The 22,536-nt window shown below is 39.1% G+C and overlaps 1 protein-coding gene across 1 annotated transcript; it reads left to right on the top strand.

Moving 5' to 3' along the window:
* The first annotated feature begins 1,929 nt into the window (after positions 1-1,929).
* Positions 1,930-17,644, top strand: LOC134210814 (eukaryotic translation initiation factor eIF1). The gene is made up of 3 exons (XM_062687112.1): positions 1,930-2,178; positions 4,671-4,828; positions 15,908-17,644. Exons 1-3 carry the CDS (start codon positions 2,151-2,153, stop codon positions 16,052-16,054), a joined length of 333 nt encoding a protein of 110 aa, XP_062543096.1. The 5' UTR covers positions 1,930-2,150; the 3' UTR covers positions 16,055-17,644.
* Positions 17,645-22,536: the final 4,892 nt, after the last annotated feature.

Raw genomic sequence — 22,536 nt, forward strand, 5'->3', positions numbered from 1 at the left:
ATTTTGTTTCTTATTATATAAATTGAATGGGGAAGTCAGATTTTTCTTCTGTTCTTCTGTTAGAAGCTTGTGATGAATGGCGACGGCAATGTAGATTGCCGTGAAGGAATTTTGGCGCTCTGGAACATTTCCGGTAATTATGCCAATCCGTGTTTCCCGATAAACTGTTATACTGGTTCTGAGTGGCGTTCTGGATAACAGTGATTGTGTTACATTTGAATTATCAATTATGCCATTCAAATGTAATCTTCATCTTCATATTGGCATTACATCCCCACACTGGGACAGAGCCGCCTCGCAGCTTAGTGTTCATTAAGCACTTCCACAGTTATTAACTGCGAGGTTTCTAAGCCAGGTTACCATTTTTGCATTCGTATATCATGAGGCTAGCACGATGATACTTTTATGCCCAGGGAAGTCGAGACAATTTCCAATCCGAAAAATTGCCTAGACCGGCACCGGGAATCGAACCCAGCCACCCTCAGCATGGTCTTGCTTTGTAGCTGCGCGTCTTACCGCACGGCTAAGGAGGGCCCTCAAATGTAATAGAACAAGAAAATATGGAAACACTTTGTAAAAAATCCAATAGAAAATTTATTGAGATTTGGGGCCTTTTATTTTAAAATAAAGAATCAAATCACACAGGAGATTCAACACAATAAATATCAACGGGGTAAAATATGTCTTTGTCGGTTTTTTAACGAATTACAACTAAAAATCCTTCTTCGACTCTAAAATTATGCTCAATTCGTATAAAACTGTTCCTAAATTTACATTTGAATTTATTTTCTGGCCAAGTATCATCTGGAGTGTTACTAGGTAGCAAATATACCCTCTGCAAGGTGAATATTTAATAAAACTATTGTAAATAATCAGAAAAACGTATCATTTGTTGATGGCAATATAGTTATCACTGCCTTATAAAGGGTTAATACATTATGTTTATATTCTTCAAATCCGTAACCTTAAACAAATTATTCACAGACCTGCAATAACGAATAAAATAATGTTATGAACATTTTGGTATAAATAATAATCCGATACTCCGGTACGCTATTTTCCCATTGACTGAGCATATAATCGAATACACAACAGCTACACAAGCAGCTACAGCTACCTTCTCGTCATTGCATTTATCAATCACATTTTCATCAAAATTTTTAACCATCATTTTGTTTATAACGGAGCTACCGTCTGAAGTAATCAGCAAAAAATATGTCGGTATCTGAATCCATTTCACCATCAGAGAAACTTGAAGACAACACACAATTAAAATAATCCATTTTTACGTGCAAGACAGCATTATTTTACGTGCAAGACAGCATTATTAACAAATTAACAAATGGAACAAAAACGATCAAAAGTCAAATAACCATCCGCACCCTTCCGTGTCTTTCATGTTTTCATTTTCCTTTAGCGTAAACATAAACACCTGTTTGACAGTTTGTGTTCGAATGTATTGGTGAACCTAGGTTCGATCTCGATAAATCGGCAGAGCGAACCTCGTTCGTTTTGGGTCGGATCTGGTGCGGATCGCGATCCAACCTGAACGAATAACCGAACGTTTTGACAGCTGTTAGAGCGGATCCGGGGCAGAACTAGGTTCGACCCAGCAATAACCGAAAACGACATCAGTGTAGTCAGACAGGCAAATTTTTGACAGTTGTCACTTTCTGCGAGCAAAATGCTCGTTGCGAGTGATTTGCTTGCAACGTCTGACGGCACCTTTATAAACATAATACTAGCAGGTTCTTTTCGTTTGTTACGCGATAATAGTTTCAAAACATCCGGAACGCATATTTTTAACGCAGGGTGTGTCCGCGATTTCCGCTGAATTTGACAGAACAGATGTAGTACTAGAATCGATTTTTTTGCTACCCCTCCAGCACCGCCCGCACAGTCCCGCACGAACGAACTTTCAAAGCCGAGCGTGTTTCATTCAACATCGGTCAGGCAAGCCAGCAAGAAGCCACGCGTAGTGTGTGTGTAATTGAAATCACAAGAGTGTAGTAAAAAAAAAGCACCAACCAACCCTCCTCGATTCCACGCGACTAGTGAGTGAGTGATTAAACAGCGAAATCCCAAGGTTTCCCAGCGCGCGCCCAAAGGCAGAGCTTAGTTTTCTTCTCCGTGTCAATTTTGTTTATCGTATGTCCATCCAGAATCTAAATACATTCGGTAAGTACCCCCGGAACTCCGCCGTCAAGTGCGGGAAATTCCATTGAATGGCTGATTCGCATGATTCCGTGTCGCGATATTCCAAGATGGCTGCCGCTGTCCTGTAATTAAATGCCGTACCGTAAGGTTTCGAATATTGAACCCTTGCCCCTATGTCGATCGTTTATTACTTATTAAATTCTCCGTAGAATCTTCGTCGGACTTTGTTTGAGAAAATGTAATTCCTTTGAATTTTCAATAATTTGAAGATAGTGGTTAGAATTTGATTCACAACGGTACTTACGTTTTTATCTCATCGTAAATCACGTTTTAGAGAATGGAATGCTTTATTTCGATCCATTCAGGGCTATAAGATTAAAAATGCCAAGCAGGAAGTGATATTTGCTAGAAAGGTCAAAGAAAACGGTATCGAGTTCTACAAAGCGATGAATCATCGGCTTGTAACACAGAGAATGCATTTCACCTTGAGTGCATTGATATTGATTGGTCTCTAATGACGATGTTGCACACGACTCAGGATCATGAATTTTGGACTCACGTCACCATTATTATCATCAGATGGACGATAGACGGTGGTGGGCGAGAATGATGAAATAATACCACGACGACGCATTCCATTAGTTGGGTTTCCTGTGCAGCAGTTTCCTAGAGCCCACTATCTGGCTATTGCCAACTTTCTCCTCCCAACACATTTGCCTTCCGCTAACCCACACCACTTTTCACGCTCTACCTATAGAAGCGTATAGAATAGTGAGAAAGATGTGAGGCCTGTTTGGGTGCGAAAGTGTAAATCAAAAGGATAACAAATGGAAAGTTTAGCACATTCCAGGTAGAAGGGGGTTTTCTCATTTCTGTGTGACTGCAGCATGGAAAGACAGATTGTCAAATAAACAGTTCAGACCTGTGTAATCTACCAGGGGACTGAAAAGGCGGCCTAATAATCTATCCACCATTTCTGTTATTTCTCGACAAAAAAAATCTACGAATTCAAAAGGATAGAAAAATCTCAACTAATTGCTTTCACCAGGAAAGTTTAATTGTCGATAATTACTACCTAGTTCGCCAAAAATAAGCAGCTGAGTTATAGGGCATACCAGCAAGCAAATGCTTCATTGTGGACGTAGAACAACATAATTCTAGGAACTTTTTTCAAATAGGCGTAACTGTGTTTGACCTTGAAATTTGAAATGGCGAATACTTTCTCAATTTAGCATATTTCGTTCAGCTAACGGTACTATCAGATAGATCGGAATCTATTCCTTCTGTTAGGCACATAAGTTCACCAAAACAGTTTAATTTATGAGCACAGTCGCCGTTCCAAAAATCAAGCTTAGAATCATGTACGCCCATTTGAAAAAAGTTCCTAGAATTACACTTTACTAATAATAATAATCAGGGAATATAAAACAACAACATTGCTAATGACAACTACATTGTCCTCTCTTGTAAATGTTGGAACAAACTCAACTAGCAATCAGCCTTTGTCACAAACTGCAACAGAATAGGACAATGATCGCCTGCCGCGCATTTGAAGAAGTAATCGGTTTTTGACGATGTTTTTGGTTAAATAAGTACATATCAGTTATCAAGGTTTAGACATAAACCTAATCATCTGTTAACATGATTTGTGTTTTACTTCTGAAATATAAAAGTTATCGCAGTTTGAAAAGTTCACAACAATTACCTCCAGGTTTGTTGCAAATAAAATGGAACGCAACATTGTCTTTGTCGTCTGCAGATGAGGACAAAGACTTATCGCTATTTTCTTTTGTTGTTTGTTTTTTTTTGCATTTTTCAGCAACAATTACATTCCTTGATAATAATACAATTCTTTTTATCAGAAAATTTAGAAAAAAAAACTAGGCTTTGTCCTCTGTCGAATGCAACTTGTTGGCTAAAATTTTGGCTTTTGTGCACACATAAACATGGACAATTTGACATATTTGCTGATTCGACTCCGTCTTTACAGCTAAAGCTTTTCGAACGAACGCATCTGAGCTCCACGCTGTTTTTTTTAACGATTTCTGTATATCTTATTTGGAGCCATATTTCAGGCCATTCCATACAATCATTGATTATCCAATTCAATTTGCACTAAAGTGCGTGAACGCAATAATTTCGAGTTCACTAATTCCAACTTTCCACATATACAACGACAATTTATGACACTGAGTACAAAGTCATCGGTCGCGCACATGATTGAGACGATGAGGTCTAGTTGAGACGATGAAACGCAAAAGCAGCATTTTGTTTGTCAATCGCGTGAATCAGCCTTTTTGGTGAAGCAACAACAGCCAGTCATCGACTGTGTCCCGTACGTGCATGTATGGTTAACTGATTGTAATATTATTAGTGGTTCTCGTTGTGTGAACTACTACTTGATTCGTATTCAAGAATTTACGTAGTTTCCTTGTTTGAGTTCCTACATGAAGATGGTTTGTAATTTCACATCGTTTTTGTTTTCTTTTCTTTTTTCTTCACGATTGATGTAGACCCATTTGCGGATGCAATAAAGGGTGCTGATGATGATGTTCAAGACGGACTCGTGCACATAAGAATCCAGCAGAGAAATGGTCGCAAAACACTAACCACTGTCCAGGGCCTTTCAGCGGAGTACGACCTGAAGAAGATCGTGCGAGCATGTAAGAAGGTGAGTAACGACTACAATCTTTTTAATGTTGGTTTGTTCAAGTTTATCATTCAGCTATGGATTGAGCAATATTTCGGTAACGGAGCGAGTCGAAAACTACAATAATATGTTCCGATTATGTTACTGAAACTATAATATTTTTTTCTGTGAGTTTTGACAAAACTTAGATTATGGTTAATATTATACTCAATAACTAACAAACATAAGTGATAATTTATAGTACGTTTCAAAAATCAATAAATCAAAGTATTAAAAAAATGCTCAACAACCAGTGAATGTAAAACTACCACTTCTAGGAACTTTTTTCAAATGGGCGTACATGATTCTAAGCTTGATTTTTGGAACGGCGACTGTGCTCATAAATTAAACTGTTTTGGTGAACTTATGTGCCTAACAGAAGGAATAGATTCCGATCTATCTGATAGTACCGTTAGCTGAACGAAATATGCTAAATTGAGAAAGTATTCGCCATTTCAAATTTCAAGGTCAAACACAGTTACGCCTATTTGAAAAAAGTTCCTAGACTTTGCCAATGACAACAGCTTTGTCCTCTTGTAAATGTTGGGACGAACGGACGAACTCAATTCGCAAACAAACGTTTGTGCCAAACAGAATAGGACAATGTATCTTTTATCAATGTTTAGACATAAACATAGCCATCTGTTGGCATGATTTATGTTTTTAAAAAATACTATCGCAATTTGAAAAGTTCACAATTCCATCACCATATTTGTTGCAGATAAAATGTTATTCAACATTGCAGTTATCCTGTAACGTTGGATGGATGTTTTAAATTAAATTTAAAAGAAATACAAAAGCTTCAGACGTTTGTATCTGTTTAAGCAAAATCAATTGTTAATACATTTTTAAATTACAGTGAACTCTCCCTTACTCGTAAAAAAGTAAGAATTTAGAAGCGAGAAATGAAAAATGTTTTAAGTCAGCACTTTTCTCTTCTCACTTTTTATTATTCACTTCTCACTGAACAGAACGGCGAATTACTTCCCAAATTTTTCACCTATAACTTTTCTTTTCAAGGAAAGCAGGAAGCAAAGAGAATGAATGATGAGAAAGAATAAAGATCAAGTTAAAAATGCCAATTTTCACCTCACTTTTCTCTTCTCACTACTTGGTCTTCATATTACTTAGTTTTCATTTCACTCTTCTCACTTTTCACCTTTCACTAGTTACTTTGCACTTCTCATTCCTTACTTCTCATTATTGACTTCGCACTTCTCACAATTCACTTTTTACTTTTCTTTTCCTACTTTTTATTTCTCACATCTCACTTTTTACTTTTAACTTCTCATTTTTCACTTTCACTTCCCACTTTTCATTTCTCATTCCACAGTTCTCACTTCTCAAATTTCTTACTTTTAACTTCTCACTTCTCAATTCTTACTTCATTTTTTTATTTCTCATTTTTCACCTTTTACTTTTCTTTTCTCACTTTTCATTTTTCACTTTTCATTTCTCAATTTTCATTCCTCACTTTTCATTTCTCACTTTTCATTTCTCACTTCTCACTTCACATTTCTCACTTCGAATTTGTCATTTCACACTTCTTACTTTTCGTTTCTCACCTTTTACTTCTTACTTTCACTTCTTCCTTCTCACTTCTTATTTCTCAATTTTTATTTCTCACTTCTCAAATTTCTCGCTTCCAACTTCTCACCTCTCACTCTTCACTTTTTATTATGAGATGTGCGAAATGTCTCATTCCTCACTTCTCGCTGCAAACTTAATGTAATTCCAACTACTCATTACTCACAATATGTATAAGTTTTTTAACTTTTCGGACAAACGGCATTCGGCCAAATGGCCTGAAATAGTATGTATTGTGCATGTGAACTGATTCTGTGCATCTGAACAAGATCGAGTTAGCGAGGTGATAATGCTTTGGGAAATTACTTCGACTTATTAGAGAATATCGAGTAAGGGAGATATCGACTTACGGAGGTAACGCAGTAGACGAATTTCGCGCCAACTCGACCAGCGGTTGGCAGCACCATCTCAGAATCGTATGAAACTTGGTGGGCATAAAGATATGGTATTTCTAAGCCACTCTGCATATTTAGTTTTTCAAAAATTGACAAGAGTAACATTTGATGAGGGCCTAATTTTTTCCATGATTTTTTTTAAATCGATGTAACTTTAAAATGACAAGACCTACAAAAAAGTGTTGTATGGCGGATTGTCGTAAAATTCCCTGAAGTTTTTTGGAATAATATCCAAAAAATAAAAAAACCGGTTTCTACACTGAAAAAAATTAGTTTTAATTAAAATCGATATTACAAAAAAAACCTCATCTCAGAAATCGATGATTTTTTTTCTGCAGATAGGTATTTTAATTATCTATCTTTTCTGGGAATAATGTTCCTGTGACATATTAAAGGAAAAAAAGTTTTTCTAACAAAAACTTTTTTCATGTCCATATTGAGTGAAAATTTATCACGCTTTATGCCTACAGCGCCAAATATAGGTTCAGCAGCCTATCATAAACCAACAACACATTTTGGAAATTTGTTTAGGAAGAAATTTAGCTAAATCTAACATTAATGTGGACCAACATTTGAAAAGGGCGTATTTCTTATATCAATGTTACACACAAATGATCAGAATTGTGATGTTTGTAACTATTGTAAATTTGTCGTAACTGTAAAATCTGAAAAATAAAAGAGCGTTTCGTTCACCGAGATAACAAATCAATGAATGTAAAGATTAAAATTGGTTTAGCAAAAAAAAAAATGAAGGTCAATTTTTTTCATCAAATAAACATTTGGATTTCAAACGATGAAGTTCGGTAGATAATTTCATTAGGGGGATTTCGGGTGAACGCACATTCAAAGATTTATTTTTTTGCATTTTTTCTATTTTATCTTCAATTTTATTTGTTACTACATTTAATTCTTATTTCTTCATGAATACTCATTAATTTGTAAATTTACTCGAAAAATTCAAGGGACTTTCAATTTCATCGAGTAAGAGAAAATACCGAGTTTCAGAACATCGAGTTAGAGGGAGTTCACTGATTATTGTTATTAAATTGAACAGATTTAGATTGAATTGAAGCTTGAAGAATTGAAGGCCGTTGAAAATATTTAATTTAAATAATGTCCTACTGGTCTCCGAAAGGTCAAGGGTGGGGTGGATAATAAAAAATAAATATTAAAATAAAAAAATTTAAAAAAAATCCTCGGATTTGATAAAGAATGTTTGGAAAATCCTCAAAATTACCCGTTTTTTTTGTTGCCCTTCTCAAAATATTATTTTTGAGCAAAAAAAAAATCCGAGGGGGGGAAGACAATTTGTTTTTAATATTTGTATTGGCCTTATTGTAAATAAATTATTTTCGTTCGTTTTTTGTATACATTTCATTCAAGGGCCTCATACGCCTGTCATTGGCGAACAAAGCTCGTGTACTTTGCATCGAAGCTTAAAACCACTGTTAGGGCGCAATCGTTAATGCGAGCATTTTTATATTCGGTTAGTTACTGCAAATAAATTCTTTTTCGAGTCCCTTTAATCAAGCAGGTATCTCGAGCATACCACATCGTTATATTGCTACATGATTGAGTGTTTAATTTTGATAAAATATCGAAAACAAAAGTGTCATGTCTTGTCTTGTCTTAGCATATGCACAGCCAGTATTGAAAAGCATCCTGGAAATGTCGGTTGTATCCCCGAGCATTTTCTTGTCTGCATTAATATTTGCAGCATATCATAAATATGACACAAGTATTAAAACGGCCAGGCCCACTGTGCAGGCTTAATTAACATGATCTACGAAGAGTTTTGAATCTACGAAAGGAAGAAACGGAGACAGCCGTACCAACCGTTTCACATTCAGGGGGAAAGATGATTGACGAATCGTTGGGAGTGACTTTGCTAAGAAGATTAATGTTCACTCCATGGGTCTTCGACGTCTTGGGATGGGACACAGTTTTTGTCTAGTGCCCTGGCTTATACACTGATGGGCAAAAGCATAAATTCAGATATATTACTATGAAAGCATGACGAATACTTATGTACATCAGTGTACATATAGGCCTAGGTTTAAGCGCTATTACTCGCTTCAGTGAGTGCAGCAATGGCCCCTGAAGGTATAGACCTCGTTTTCAACCATTTGCCTAAATCTAGGAAGGCGTCAAACTGCTATCGCCATTGGAAAGATCTTGGAATAATAAGCAATTGTCCTTCAAGGTTTCCTGAAGGAAAAAAAATGGTTGTCTCGCTAAAGCCACCAAAGTTATATAAAATCTTATACGATTTTGCGAACGGTTACATTGGTGCCCAACGTCAAAATTTCCGTAAAAGATTATTTATGCCGTTAAATTTCTTACATTAAAACACTGCGCTGAAAAAGTTTTTGTTTAATTTTAGTTTTAGTGAAAATTGCAGTTTAAGAGCCAATTTCTTCACCTCCGTTTAACTCTTAAGCGGTGCTTACCCATACGATTAAATCTGGTTTAAGCCTTAAGCGGAGGTTAAGAAATCAGCCCTAAGTCAATTGGACTTCGTTGCTTTTTTCTAGGATAGTATAATTAATTTAAATTTGAATTGAATTCAGACTTATTTAATTTTATAATATTTTGATACTGAAATTTTCTGCAAACTAAAATTGGGCTGATCTCAAAGTGAGTGGTCCGTACATTTTACCGGAAGCAGAGCATTTATTGGTGGTCGATTTTGATCTGAATATCAGAGGTCAAGTAGTCGACCGCAGAGAAACTTTGGAAGACACGCAAAGATTTTTGCGAAGATTGGAGGAGTTGGAGGAGAAGAAATCGAAGAGGGAAGCATTATTTCGGAGATAACGTGGAGATAATTTGCGAAAAAGTAAACGACTCAATCGGGTTTTGATTTCGTGATTACGGCTTTGCCTAATCAGGGTGTCTACTACCTGGAAAAACCTGGAAAACCTGGAATTATCAGGGAATTTCTCCCCACCTGGAAAATACCTGGAATTATCAGGGAATTCCTGACATAATCAGGGAAATTTCAAACCTGGTAATCATGAGTGAAATTCATTCAAAAGATGAAAAAAATCATTAAAAATGTTTGAATAAATATACCAATCAAGTCTATTGATGTAGTAAACGTTAATGGATCGTTGTTCCGAAAAAAAGGTTTTGCCTTCTTCAAAATAATTCCTGAAGAATTTTCGAAGCTATTCTGGGTGAAATCTAGGAATTTATTCGGGAAATCAATTAGAGATTGTAAATTCTTTTCAGTATTCCCTTGGAAATTTTTTATTAATATATTAAAAAATACCAAATTAGTTAGTATTTTTCAAAGCAATTCCTGGAGGAATTTTTCAAAGAAATCGCTAAAAGAGTGTCTATAAGAATGATTAGCAATTTTATAAATTATTTCTGGAGGAATTTCCAAGATAAAACCCGAAAAGAATTCCTGGAGGAATTTCAAAACGAATTTCATGACGAATTTTTGTATGGTTTCTTTAAGAAATTCCCGAAAGGGAACCTAAAGGGATTTTCAAAAAAAATAGTGATTTTAAGTTTTTTTAAGTTATTTTTTGAAGGGATTTTGCTAAAGAAATTCTTGAAGGAATAGCCGAAGGAATCCCGTATGGATTTTTCAAAGGTGTTTCTAAAGGTATTCTCGAAGAATTTCCAAAGAATTCTTAAAAGCGAAATATCCGGAAAAACTCCTCTAAGTATTTTCTAAAGTTTTCCTCAAGATTCTTCTGAATGAGTTCCTAAAAGATCCCAAGGAATTTCAAAAGAATATCTGAAGCATTTTTTGGAGGTTTTTACAGTAAAGCCGAATTAGAACGCTTGTGGCGTTGTAACCATTGAAATTATTCTGCCAAAATATGCTTCAATAAGCTTAATAGCCTGTTCAGATTACGATTAGATTATTTATCGTAATCAATATCGTGTTAAAGCTGAGAAAGAAAATTGAATATATGGGGATGGTATCAGGTTGTTTTTTATCATGATATTTATGATCATAAATGGCATCGTAATCTGAATAGGTTTTAACTGGCCATTTGACAATTATAGTACCGATACCTTGGCTGCTAGGCCCGAGCAAACTAGATGTCACAAACTAGAACAAACTAGATGTTGGTCACGCGAACAGGTTTAAGGACGTTAGGCATGAGTACGTTAGGCATGAAGGATGTTAAGCATAAATGCCCCAAAAACATCCCACGGCATAAAGAAGGTATTATGCCTAACGTCCTTATGCCAAACGTCATGGACCCACCAATCTCATATTTTTGCATCAACACATTTCCTGAAGGAGTTTTCGTAAGAAGTTCTGAAGGATTTCCTGAAGAAATTCCCAAACATATTTCCAGAACATTTCATTAAGATGTTTTCTTAAGTTTTTTAAAAAAAAAAAGCTGAAATAAAATTCAAAGAAATTTCCGAAAGAATTCTTATCCAAATTTTCAAAGAAATTCTTAAAAAAATTTGGAAGAATATCTGAAGAAATCTGCAAAGTATTTTATAAAGGTATTTCCGAGTGATTTTCACAAGACATTTTCGAACAGACATCTAAAAGAATTAAAAAAAAAAGATAAAATTTTTGTTTTTGAAAAGTTTCAAGCTTGAGGTTTTCATGCAAGAGTTGAATTTAGAAAAGAATCAGAAGAATACGGAGACTACAGGAGATGAGATAGGAAAAGTGAAAACTATGGAAGAAAACACATAAAAAGATAAAAAAAGAGGTAGAAGGAGAAGACAATTCAGGAGACGAATTAAACGACAGGACTGCTGAAAAGCAAAGAGAGTTAGATGAAGAGTGAAGTTTATTCTGTGGAAAAATGATAAAATTTATAACGAAGCAAAAGAAAAAAGTAAAATTCACAGAGCAGAATTTGTTAAGAGACGCAAGTAGAGAAGGAAAGGAAAGAAGTCGCCGGAGCGTTATAAGAGCCGGAAGTCATGGAGAGAAACAAGTAAAGAAAGGAAGAAAAACAATTAATGCAGGATTGACCGCCGGCCGCTGGAGAGCAATAAGAGCCGGAAGTCGCACAGAGAGCAAGAGAATTTAGTGAAGTTAGATAGGAGTAAAGATGATAGACGACCACCGAAGAGCAGTAAGAGTCACAAGTCACGAAGAAATGTGAGTAAAGAATGCAGAAGAAGTAATAATAGTTCCGAGAGTAGTCTAGAGCAGAGGATCCCAAACTTTTGGATATGCGACTCACCTAGCAGAATCCCATATTGCTTGCGACCCATCAGGTACCAAATGCATTGATTTTGTGAAATTATATAAAAATGAGATCGCGTTAGATTGGACAAATCATAATAAATTGTTTTATATCCCATCATTGTATTTGTCAAAATTACGTCAAGTTTATGGATTGGATGTGGATTGGATTTGAATTGAATTTGAGTTGGATTTGGATTGGATTTGAATTAGATTAGGATTAGGATTTTAAATAGATTTGGATTTGATTTAGATTAGATTCGAATTGGATTAGGATTGGTTTTGGATTGGGTTCGGGGTTTAGATTTGGATTGTATAGGACTTCGTTTTACTTGCCCAAATATCGTATAACAAAAAAAGGCCGTTGACCTCGTCAGGTTTGTTGTTCTTTAATCATCCAATCATTACTTAGATCCTAATTCTAAATATGGAATAGATTTGTGGGACAAAATAGTAACAAAATCATTTGTCATAAGACGAGTTTGTACCATCCCATTTAATTCTACCACTTGATTGTACCTTGACAAGAAAATTATTTTGAGCTTTTTAGTGGAATGTTTTCACCTGTCATAAGACGAGTTTATACAATCCCATTGAATTCCACCACTTAATTGTATCTTGACAGATACGTATTTCGACCTCAACGGTAAGGCCGTCTTCAGTGTCTCGTAGTCTCGTAGTCGAGTCAAGTACGAGACACTGAAGACGGCCTTACCGTTGAGGTCGAAATACGTATCTGTCAAGATACAATAAGGTGGTGGAATTCAATGGGATTGTATAAACTCGTCTTATGACAGGTGTACCTTGACAGATATACGTATTTCGACCTTACTGTTGAGGTCGAAATACGTATCTGTCAAGGTACAATCAAGTGGTAGAATTAAATGGGATGGTACAAACTCGTCTTATGACAAGTGAAGACATTCCACTAAAAATTTCAAAATCATTTTCTTAACAGTAACAAAATTATGAATTAGGATTTGTCTTTCGCGACCCACCACTGAACAGCCCATGACCCCCTGGGGGTCGCGACCCACAGTTTGGGAACCTCTGGTCTAGAAAGAAGAGGTAAAGATAGAATGAGAAGAAAATCTAGGAGAGATACCAGTAGTTTAACAGATGGATGGAACACTGAGACAGGCCGTGGCCATAAACATCGAAGGTAGAAAGTTATTTTCGTCAGCAAGTTCAGAGTTTCGTATGAAAAATTATATTTTTTTATATCTTCCCCCGAAACTCCGCCAGGATTTTTTCGGTTTTTTTTTCGGAAATTCTTCTTGAAATTCCTCAAAGAAATCATCTGCAAATTCTTGCAATAATTCATCTAGAGTTTTTCTTTTAATTATTTCATCCGGAAGTTCCTTCAGGAATTGCTCCGGAAATGGTTTTAGTAATTCCTCCGGAAGTTCCTTCAGCAATTCCTTCTGAAGTTTGTTCAAGAATTTATTCTAAGTTTGTTGGAATTAAGGAATTCTTCCGCAAGTTTCATATATAAATGCCTCCGGAAATTCATCAGAAAGTTCCTCGAGGAATTCCTCGGATGTTCATTCAGCAGTTCCTCAAGAAGTTCGTGCTTTTTAGACGTTGCTTGTTGTCTTTCGGAAGTAATTTAGGAATTCCTCCTTGAGGAATTTCTCCGGAAGTTGGTTTGGAAATTCCTCCAGAAGTTCGTTTAGGAATTTCTCCCCAGGGTTTGTTCAAGAATTCCTCCAGAAGCTCGTCCCGGATCTCCTTTTGAAGTTCCTCTAGGAATTTCTCCTGAAGTTTCTTTGGGCAGTCCTTCACAAGTTTTTTCAGGAATTCCTCCGAAAGTTCCTTGAAGAATTCCTCCGAAAGTTTCTTGATGAATTCCTCCATATGTTCCTTTAGGTATTCCTCCGGAAGTTTTGTCAGGATTTCCTTCATGGATTACACTTCCGGAGGAATTCCTAGAAGGACTTCCAGAGAAATTCCTAGAGGAACTTCTGGAACATTTCCTGGAGGAACTTCCGGAGGAATTCCTGGAGGAAGTGCTAGAGGAACTTCCGGAGGAATTCCTAGACGAACTACCGGAGAAATACCTCGAGGAACTTCCGGAGGAATTCCTTAAGGAACTTACTGAGGTATTCCTGGAAGAACTTGAAGAGGAATTCCTGGAGAAATTTTCAGAGGAATTGCTGGAAGAACTTCCGGAGGGATTCCTGGAGAAACTTACGAAAGAATTCCTGGAGAAACTTCGAGAAGTATTCCTGGAGAAACTTTCGAAGGAAGTCCTGAAGGAGCTTCAGAAAGTATTCCAGAGTGATTGTCTGGTGGAATTCTTGCAGGCATCATTTCATAAATTTCTGGAAGAACTTTCAGATAAATTCCTGGAAGAGTGCTCAAAATATTCCTAGTAAAATTACGGAAAGAATTCATCACGAAGATTTTCCTTAAAAAAAATGAATGCCTGAAAGATGATATCGTCAAGGAATGCATACGAGAATTCAAGAAAGAATTCCTGGAAAAATTACTCTGATGCAACTTCTCGCTGAATCTCCAAAGGAAATCCCGAAAAACGCATAAAGATTTCTTGAAAGTTGTTCCTAAAGATCAAAAGACATGATCAGATGAATTTGGTGTATCGTGGGTCATCTAAACCGCCCCTGAGTTCATAACGTGCGATCTACCGCCACGACACTAGCTTTTTTCGTCACTAGAAGCTTGACCATGTATGATCCAGAGACATGGTAAAATGGCATGGATAGATGGATATGTATTCAACTTTGTTCACAACTAGCATCGTATTATCGGAAATATCAGAGCATGCAAGGCAAATGATTTATGTCATATTGTGTTTAGGTTCTGATAAAGGCTTGTTGCGAGGTGCGTTTGTCAGTAACAAACTCTGTTGACGACAAAGGGTATATTGTTAGGCGTTGCTCGAATATTGATTTCCTGAGCGTACCATGAGAGACGTTTTTCGCAAGGTGTTACGATGTTGAACTGCTTGATAAATTCCTTTTAAAAAGCAACCACGGGGGCACTGGTTCTTATGATTACAAAATTGAAAAAAAATATGGAACAGGAAATAAGCGAGAACGAAGCATTCATCATAGCTTTTAGATGGGGACTGCCTATCCGATTCTGTTTTTTTCGCTATTGTATACACGTGCGATAAACTTGTTTTCATGGTTCGTTATGATTCGAATAGATTTTTGCCTCTTTTCTATCGTTGTTCGTTATCTATTGAGAACGATTTCTTCAACCCTGATTGGTATATAAAACTATGCGCCTCCGAGCCTTCCATCAAAAGTTCGGTTGTGGAGTGATCCTGTAGCTTTTTGGTACAACTTTGATGTACGAGAAAGCCAAAAAATGTCATTCAAATCCGTTCCGTAAATGAACGATCGTCAAAACATTTCACTACTCAATACAATCACTGCTAGGTGGATTCATCTGGGTTTTAGGTATTTACTTAGCCACTAATTTACCGGATATTTTCTATTTTCAAAATTCTCTGTGTTCAGAATGGTTGCCATAAAGCCTGCACCGCATGTGTCTGATATTTTTGCCAATTAGTTAATTAATTTCAATCAATTTTGTCGAAAAGAGTGTTCACTTTTATCCTTCGTGCGATTTTATGCTGTGCGCTTTCCATTCATCAATTCGTCTCTTCGCGATTGATGTAAAGAGTTATCATTATTCCAAAGTGATTAGGAGGTTGTTAGTCTAGGTATGACAATATGCCATCTGATTTATTTTCCTTTGAGGATAGGATTTATTTTTAGAGGCTAAATTTAAAGACATTATCGTGATTAAATTTCTTCCAATTAAAGCCAATTTGGAGTATATAATTGGTTTCATTCTTATATTATTTAAGAAAATCTTGTTCTTTTGTTTTATTCAAAACTGATTACATTCTCGTTTCATTTTCAGGAATTCGCGTGCAATGGCACTGTGATTGAGCATCCCGAGTACGGCGAGGTTCTTCAGCTGCAGGGCGACCAGCGCGAAAACATTTGCCAGTGGCTAACCAAGTCCGGGCTGGCGAAACCTGACCAGTTGAAGGTGCACGGTTTCTAAGCCGGCAGACTCACACTAGACTCTTAAACATAGACCAGCAAGAAGCAGCAGCAAGGTGGCAGGAACACGTACCAACGTAGCAAATTCAAGTGATCGAAGCTAAATCCGGAAAAAAAAACAGTGTGTTCCGGCCCGTTGTTGTGCATCATTGGAAAAAGTTGAATAAGGGGAACCCCAGACGGAGGTGTTCAGTTTGATGAACAGGCAAACCGCAACAATAACTATTTAGCAACAATCTTGTGTGAAAGTAGAGTAAAAACCTTTTTGCTACCAACGTTGAGAAACTCTTACAATATTCTTTGTGTAATAAATGAGATCCCCCACGCCCAGCGCTTTATTTTGCATAGCCAAACGGACGATTCGTAGTTGTGCAAACGGAACGCGAATAAAGCAGTCATGGTGTGTGGATTGGATATGTTAGTAAAATGAAATTTCACGTTTGAATTTTACTGCTGAGAAAACGACGGTGTAGGTTGAAGATTGTCCACCACAGGAAGCAAAGCCATTCAGGAAGAATGATGGTTGGAGGCAGAGGACGTTAATCGAAACAATAGTTATACAAAGTATGCACATTAGTCACAAAATTTAATTCAATTCCATTGCAATAAAATAACATCCACCAGAACATCCCAAATCAGTTGTTAAGCGCAGGCGTAGTTAGTCAGAGCATAGGGAGCTCTATTTGCATGTTCTTCTATGTAGAGATGCAGGTTGATTAAATGCTCGGTTTCACAATCTTTGTCTCCATATTTTCCTTATCTTAAGTGTCCGGGTGAGTGAGTAGACAAATGCTAGTAGAAGTAGTTGCAAAAAATCACAAATATCAGTAGAAGACACCAATTTGGTCACGAGTTTTGTTAGTTTTAAAAGTTGATAGCCACTAACAATAGCGAGTTGAAAGTTTTCAATGAACAGCCTCTTGTAAAATAACCAGTTCAATCTGTAAGGTCAAGCTTTCGATAAAGTTTTTCTTTTGTTTTTTTTTTATTTCTCGATTTTCCATGCTTCAGTTTAGAACTAAACTCAGTTGATTCTTATTCTGATGGCACAATTTTTCAAAATTTCAAAAATGATCAGCTGATAAAGGATTTTTCGTTTAGACTCTTTACTTGGAAACCTTGTTGACATAGAAAATGGTAACTATGTTTATTAAACCGTAAGATGATGTAATAGATGTACACCGCCTCACGCGAAGAAACATGTATTTAAATGCAATTGATGTGTTCAGAGAGAATTCTTTGATCTACAATCAAATGAATTTCCCATAATGTATTTCTCATTTCCAATAATATAACAAAAAGTGCTGATTTATTCGTTTGTCTTTCATTTAATCTGCCGTGAATCGCATATCTGTCCCATGTTTGCTGGATTTCCTATTCATATGGGACAAATATGCGATTCACGGCAGTAATCCACAAACCACAAACAATATATTTCCAAAGTCTCAACTAATAGATTTGAACACGTTTCTCGTCCTTTTAATATGTTTATGTTCTGTTCATTGCAGTCACTATCTCAAAGTATAGGAAAATATAACTGTTTCACAAAGAAATGATTAATAAAATATTCACTTAATCGTCATCGTCGCAAGCCTTCACCTTTTCATTGAACATCCGAAACAAATTTCGAATAAAAGATGGACCAATAAAGACATCGCCGGTTGTTGAGTTGTTTATTGCAGCGTATTGCTAAAGATTTGGCATTTGAACCTAGTGTCTTTTCGTTGGCTACAGTGTCAATACACTTATGTCTGGCATATTGTAGAGCTCCACAATAATTATGTTATGACAATTATTGCCGGTCAGCACCAACACCACTACTAGGTCTAACTCTATCTCTACCCGCAACCATGTACTTAGTGTTGGTAGAGTTAATGGTTAAGCCTATCTTAGCCGTCTCCCTTTTCAGCAGTATTAAGATTTTCATTTTCGTTTGAAGAAGTCACGCGATATTTACCTACATTTAACTCTCTCCGGCTCTCATAGAAAACATAAACAATGAAAGGAATCTCACCAAATTTTCACGGATTTTTATTTTATGAAAGCGCATCAATTGCAAACAAGCTGTCAACAAACGACCATGACAGGGATGGGCATAACTTCGAGCTGCTCATTGGACTCGTAATTTGAACAGATCTATCTTTTGAAACTGTTTAGAAATTTAGATTCCAAAACAAAGCATCATTCACATCATGACCGCTTGAAAAAAAAATAGAAAAATTAAAAAAAAAAACCAAATAAAAACTACTCCTCCTCCAGGGGAGGTGGGGGTAAAACGGACAGGGGTCCCGTTTGAGCTATTTATTTATTTATTCTCAGAATAAGGCCGGAGTGGCCTGTGCAGTGCATAAAATGCTTCTCCATTCAACTCGGTCCATGGCAACACGTCGCCAACCACGCAGTCTGCGGAGGGTCTGTAAATCGTCCTCTACGTGATCGATCCACCTTGCTCGCTGTTCACCTCGTCTTCTTGTTCCCGTCGGATCGTTGTCGAGAACCATTTTCACTGGATTACTGTCCGACATTATGGCTACGTGCCCGGCCCACCGGCAGTCTTCCGATTTACGCGGGGTGAACGATAGATGAGAACCATCAACAACTGATGCAACTCGTGGTTCATTCGCCTCCTCCACGTACCGTCCGCCATCTGCACCCCACCATAGATGGCACGCAGCACTTTCCTTTCGAAAACTCCCAGTGCGCGGTGATCCTTCACGAGCATCGTCCAGGTCTCGTGTCCGCAGAGAACTAATACCTAAGCGTTTTACAGATAGTCAGTTTGGTACAGAGGCGAACTCTATTCGATCGGAGCGTTTTGCGGAGTCCAAAGTACGTACGATTTCCTGCCATGATGCGTCCCGAATTTCTCTGCTGGTGTCGTTATCGGAGGTTACCAGTGAGCCCAAGTACACGAATTCTTCAACCACCTCGATTTCGTTAACTCCAATACAAACTCGTGGTGGGTGGCTTCTCTCTTGTGTCTCTTCCTATCATGTACTTTCGTCTTCGACGAGTTGATGACTAATCCAATCCGTTTAGCTAAAAGATATTTTAGTTACTAGATAAAGATTGTCGCTGTCGTCGCTGTCCGGAACATCTTTTGCTGGCGAGGATAGGGGAGCTAAATGTCAAAGAAGGAAAATCCATACGATTTGACAGCTTGGTACCCAACATGTTCCGGACAGCAGAACAAAGAGAACCGAAGCGACAATTTTTATCTAGTAACTAAAATATCTTTTGTTTAGCTTCGCTTTTCAGTCTGATGTAGGCCTCCTCCATTCTCTTAAAGTTACGTGCCATAATATCTATGTCGTCGGTGAAACCAAATAACTGGACGGACTTCGTGAAAATCGTACCACTCGTGTCAATCCCTTTATTTATCATCAGACTAAGGCCGGAGTGGCCTGTGCTGCACATAAAAGACTTCTCCATTCAGCTCGGTTCAAGGCTGCACTTCGCCAACCACGCAGTCTGCGGAGGGTCCGCAAGTCGTCCTCCACCTGATCGATCCACCTTGCCCGCTGTGCACCTCGCCTTCTTGTTCCCGTCGGATCGTTGTCGAGAACCATTTTCACCGGATTACTGTCCGACATTCTGGCTACGTGCCCGGCCCACCGCAGTCTTCCGATTTTCGCGGTGTGAACGATGGATGGTTCTCCCAACAGCTGATGCAACTCGTAGTTCATTCGCCTCCTCCACGTACCGTCCGCCATCTGCACCCCACCATAGATGGTACGCAACACTTTCCTTTCGAAAACTCCCAGTGCGCGTTGGTCCTCCACGAGCATCGTCCAGGTCTCGTGTCCGTAGAGAACTACCGGTCTTATAAGCGTTTTGTAGATAGTCAGTTTGGTACGGCGGCGAACTCTATTCGATCGGAGCGTCTTGCGGAGTCCAAAGTACGTACGATTTCCAGCCACTATGCGTCTCCGAATTTCTCTGCTGGTATCGTTATCGGCGTTCACCAGTGAGCCCAAGTACACGAATTCTTCAACCACCTCGATTTCGTCACCACCGATAGAAACTCGTGGTGGGTGGCTCACATTGACCTCTCTTGAGCCTCTTCCTATCATGTACTTCGTCTTCGACGTGTTGATGACTAGTCCAATCCGTTTAGCTTCGCTTTTCAGTCTGATGTAGGCTTCCTCCATCCTCCCAAAGTTACGTGCCATGATATCAATGTCGTCGGCGAAGCCAAATAACTGGACGGACTTCGTGAAAATCGTACCACTCGTGTCAATCCCTGCCCTTCGTATTACTCCCTCCAAAGCGATGTTGAATAGCAGACACGAAAGACCATCACCTTGCCGTAACCCTCTACGGGTTTCGAAGGGACTCGAGAATGCCCCTGAAATTCGAACTACGCACATCACCCGATCCATCGTCGCCTTGATCAACCGTATCAGTTTATCCGGAAATCCGTTTTCGTGCATTAGCTGCCATAGCTGGTCCCGATCGATTGTATCATATGCGGCTTTGAAGTCGATAAATAGATGATGTGTGGGCACGTTGTATTCGCGGCATTTCTGCAATACCTGACGTATGGCGAACACCTGGTCTGTGGTAGAGCGTTCACCCATAAATCCCGTCTGGTACTGCCCCACGAACTCTCTTGCAATTGGTGTTAGTCGGCGGCATAAAATTTGGGAGAGTACCTTGTAGGCGGCGTTCAGCAATGTGATTGCGCGGTAGTTGTTACAATCCAGCTTATCGCCCTTTTTGTAGATGGGACACACGACACCTTCCATCCACTCCTGCTGCAGAACCTCATCCTCCCAAACCTTGGTAATCACCCAGTGCAGCGCTCTAGCCAGTGCCTCACCACCGTGTTTAAACAGCTCTCCTGGTAGTTGGTCAACTCCAGGGGCTTTGTTGTTTTTCAGCTGGCCGATCTCCTCCTGGATTTCCTGGAGATTCGGAGCCGGAGGTCGCATGTCCTGCGCGCGTGCTCCCAGGTTCTTTACCATACCGCCACCGTTGTCTGCGACATCGCCATTCAAGTGTTCTTCGTAGTGCTGCCGCCACCTCACGCTCGTTTTGTAAGAAGGTTTCCGTTTATGTCCTTCCTTACAGATATCGGGCTGTGGCACGTGGCCCTTACGTGAACGGTTAAACTTGTCATAGAACTTTCGTGCGTTATTAGCGCGGTACAGTTCCTCCGTCTCTTCACGGTCTCGATCTTCCTGCTGGCGCTTTTTCCTCCAGAAAATCGAGTTTTGTCTGTTCCGCGCCCGTTTGTATCGTGCCTCGTTCGTTCTCGTGCGGTGTTGCAGCAATCTCGCCCATGTTGCATTCTTCTCCTCAACTAACTGCTCACATTCGCCGTCATACCAGTCGTTCCTCTGATCCGGAGCCACCGTGCCTACTGCAGCGGTTGCGGTGCTTCCAATGGCGGATCGAATATCTCTCCAGTCATCTTCAAGAGATGCTGCGTCTAGCTGCTCTTCCGTTGGGAGTGCCACTTCCAGCTGCTGCGCGTAGTCTTGGGCTAGTCTACCTTCTTGTAGCCGCCCAATGTTTAGCCGCGGCGGACGACTCCGACGCGTGTTGATCACCGTCGAGAGTTTTGAGCGCAGACATACTGCAACGAGGTAGTGGTCGGATTCAAATTTCGCACTGCGGTAAGTGCGTACGTTCGTGATGGCGGAGAAGAATTTACCGTCGATTAGAACGCGGTCGATTTGGTTTTCCGTTACTTGATTAGGTGATTTCCATGTGGCCTTGTGGATATTCTTGCGGGGGAAGAAAGTGCTTCGGACTACCACTCCGCGGTAGGCTGCAAAGTTTATGCATCGTTGGCCGTTGTCGTTCGATACGGTATGCAGACTATCCGGTTCGATGACCGGTCTATACATTTCCTCCCTTCCTACCTGAGCGTTCATGTCACCGATGACGATTTTGACGTCCCGCAGTGGGCATCCATCGTATGTCTGCTCCAACTGCGCATAGAACGCTTCTTTCTCGTCGTCGGATCTCCCTTCGTGTGGGCAGTGCACGTTGATGATGCTATAGTTGAAGAAACGGCCTTTTATCATCAGCTTGCACATCCTTGCGTTGATTGGCTGCCACCCAATCACGCGTTGGCGCATCTTTCCCAGCACTATGAAGCCGGTTCCCAGCTCGTTGGTGGTGCCACAGCTTTGGTAGAAAGTAGCCGTTCGATGCCCGCTTTTCCACACTTTCTGTCCTGTCCAGCAGATTTCCTGCAGCGCTACGACATCGAAGTTGCGGGGATGTAATTCATCGTAGATTATCCTGTCGCAACCTGCGAAGCCTATAGCGACTTGCAGTTCCATGTTCCAAGCTTCCATTCGTGATCCTTTATTCGTCGCCTAGGTCGTTGCCGATTGTATCGAGTCGTATTATCTTCCATAGTATGTATGAGGTTAATTTTCCAGTCCTCAGGCGGAACAAGCTTAGGGGATTTAGAGTGGGGGAAAATGCTGACCTGGGTCTTCGCCGCGTTGATATGGACCTTCCAGT

Source organism: Armigeres subalbatus, chromosome 2, assembly GCF_024139115.2.
Source record: "Armigeres subalbatus isolate Guangzhou_Male chromosome 2, GZ_Asu_2, whole genome shotgun sequence".
Classification (NCBI taxonomy): domain Eukaryota; kingdom Metazoa; phylum Arthropoda; class Insecta; order Diptera; family Culicidae; genus Armigeres; species Armigeres subalbatus.

What these genes read in the sequence shown, in the direction of transcription:
- LOC134210814 (XM_062687112.1), top strand. Translation starts at nt 2,151, where the DNA reads ATGTCCATCCAGAATCTAAATACATTCG. An exon ending in CCAGAATCTAAATACATTCG is followed by an intron (nt 2,179 to 4,670) that starts GTAAGTACCCCC and finishes CGATTGATGTAG; the next exon opens with ACCCATTTGCGGATGCAATA. An exon ending in TCGTGCGAGCATGTAAGAAG is followed by an intron (nt 4,829 to 15,907) that starts GTGAGTAACGAC and finishes TTTCATTTTCAG; the next exon opens with GAATTCGCGTGCAATGGCAC.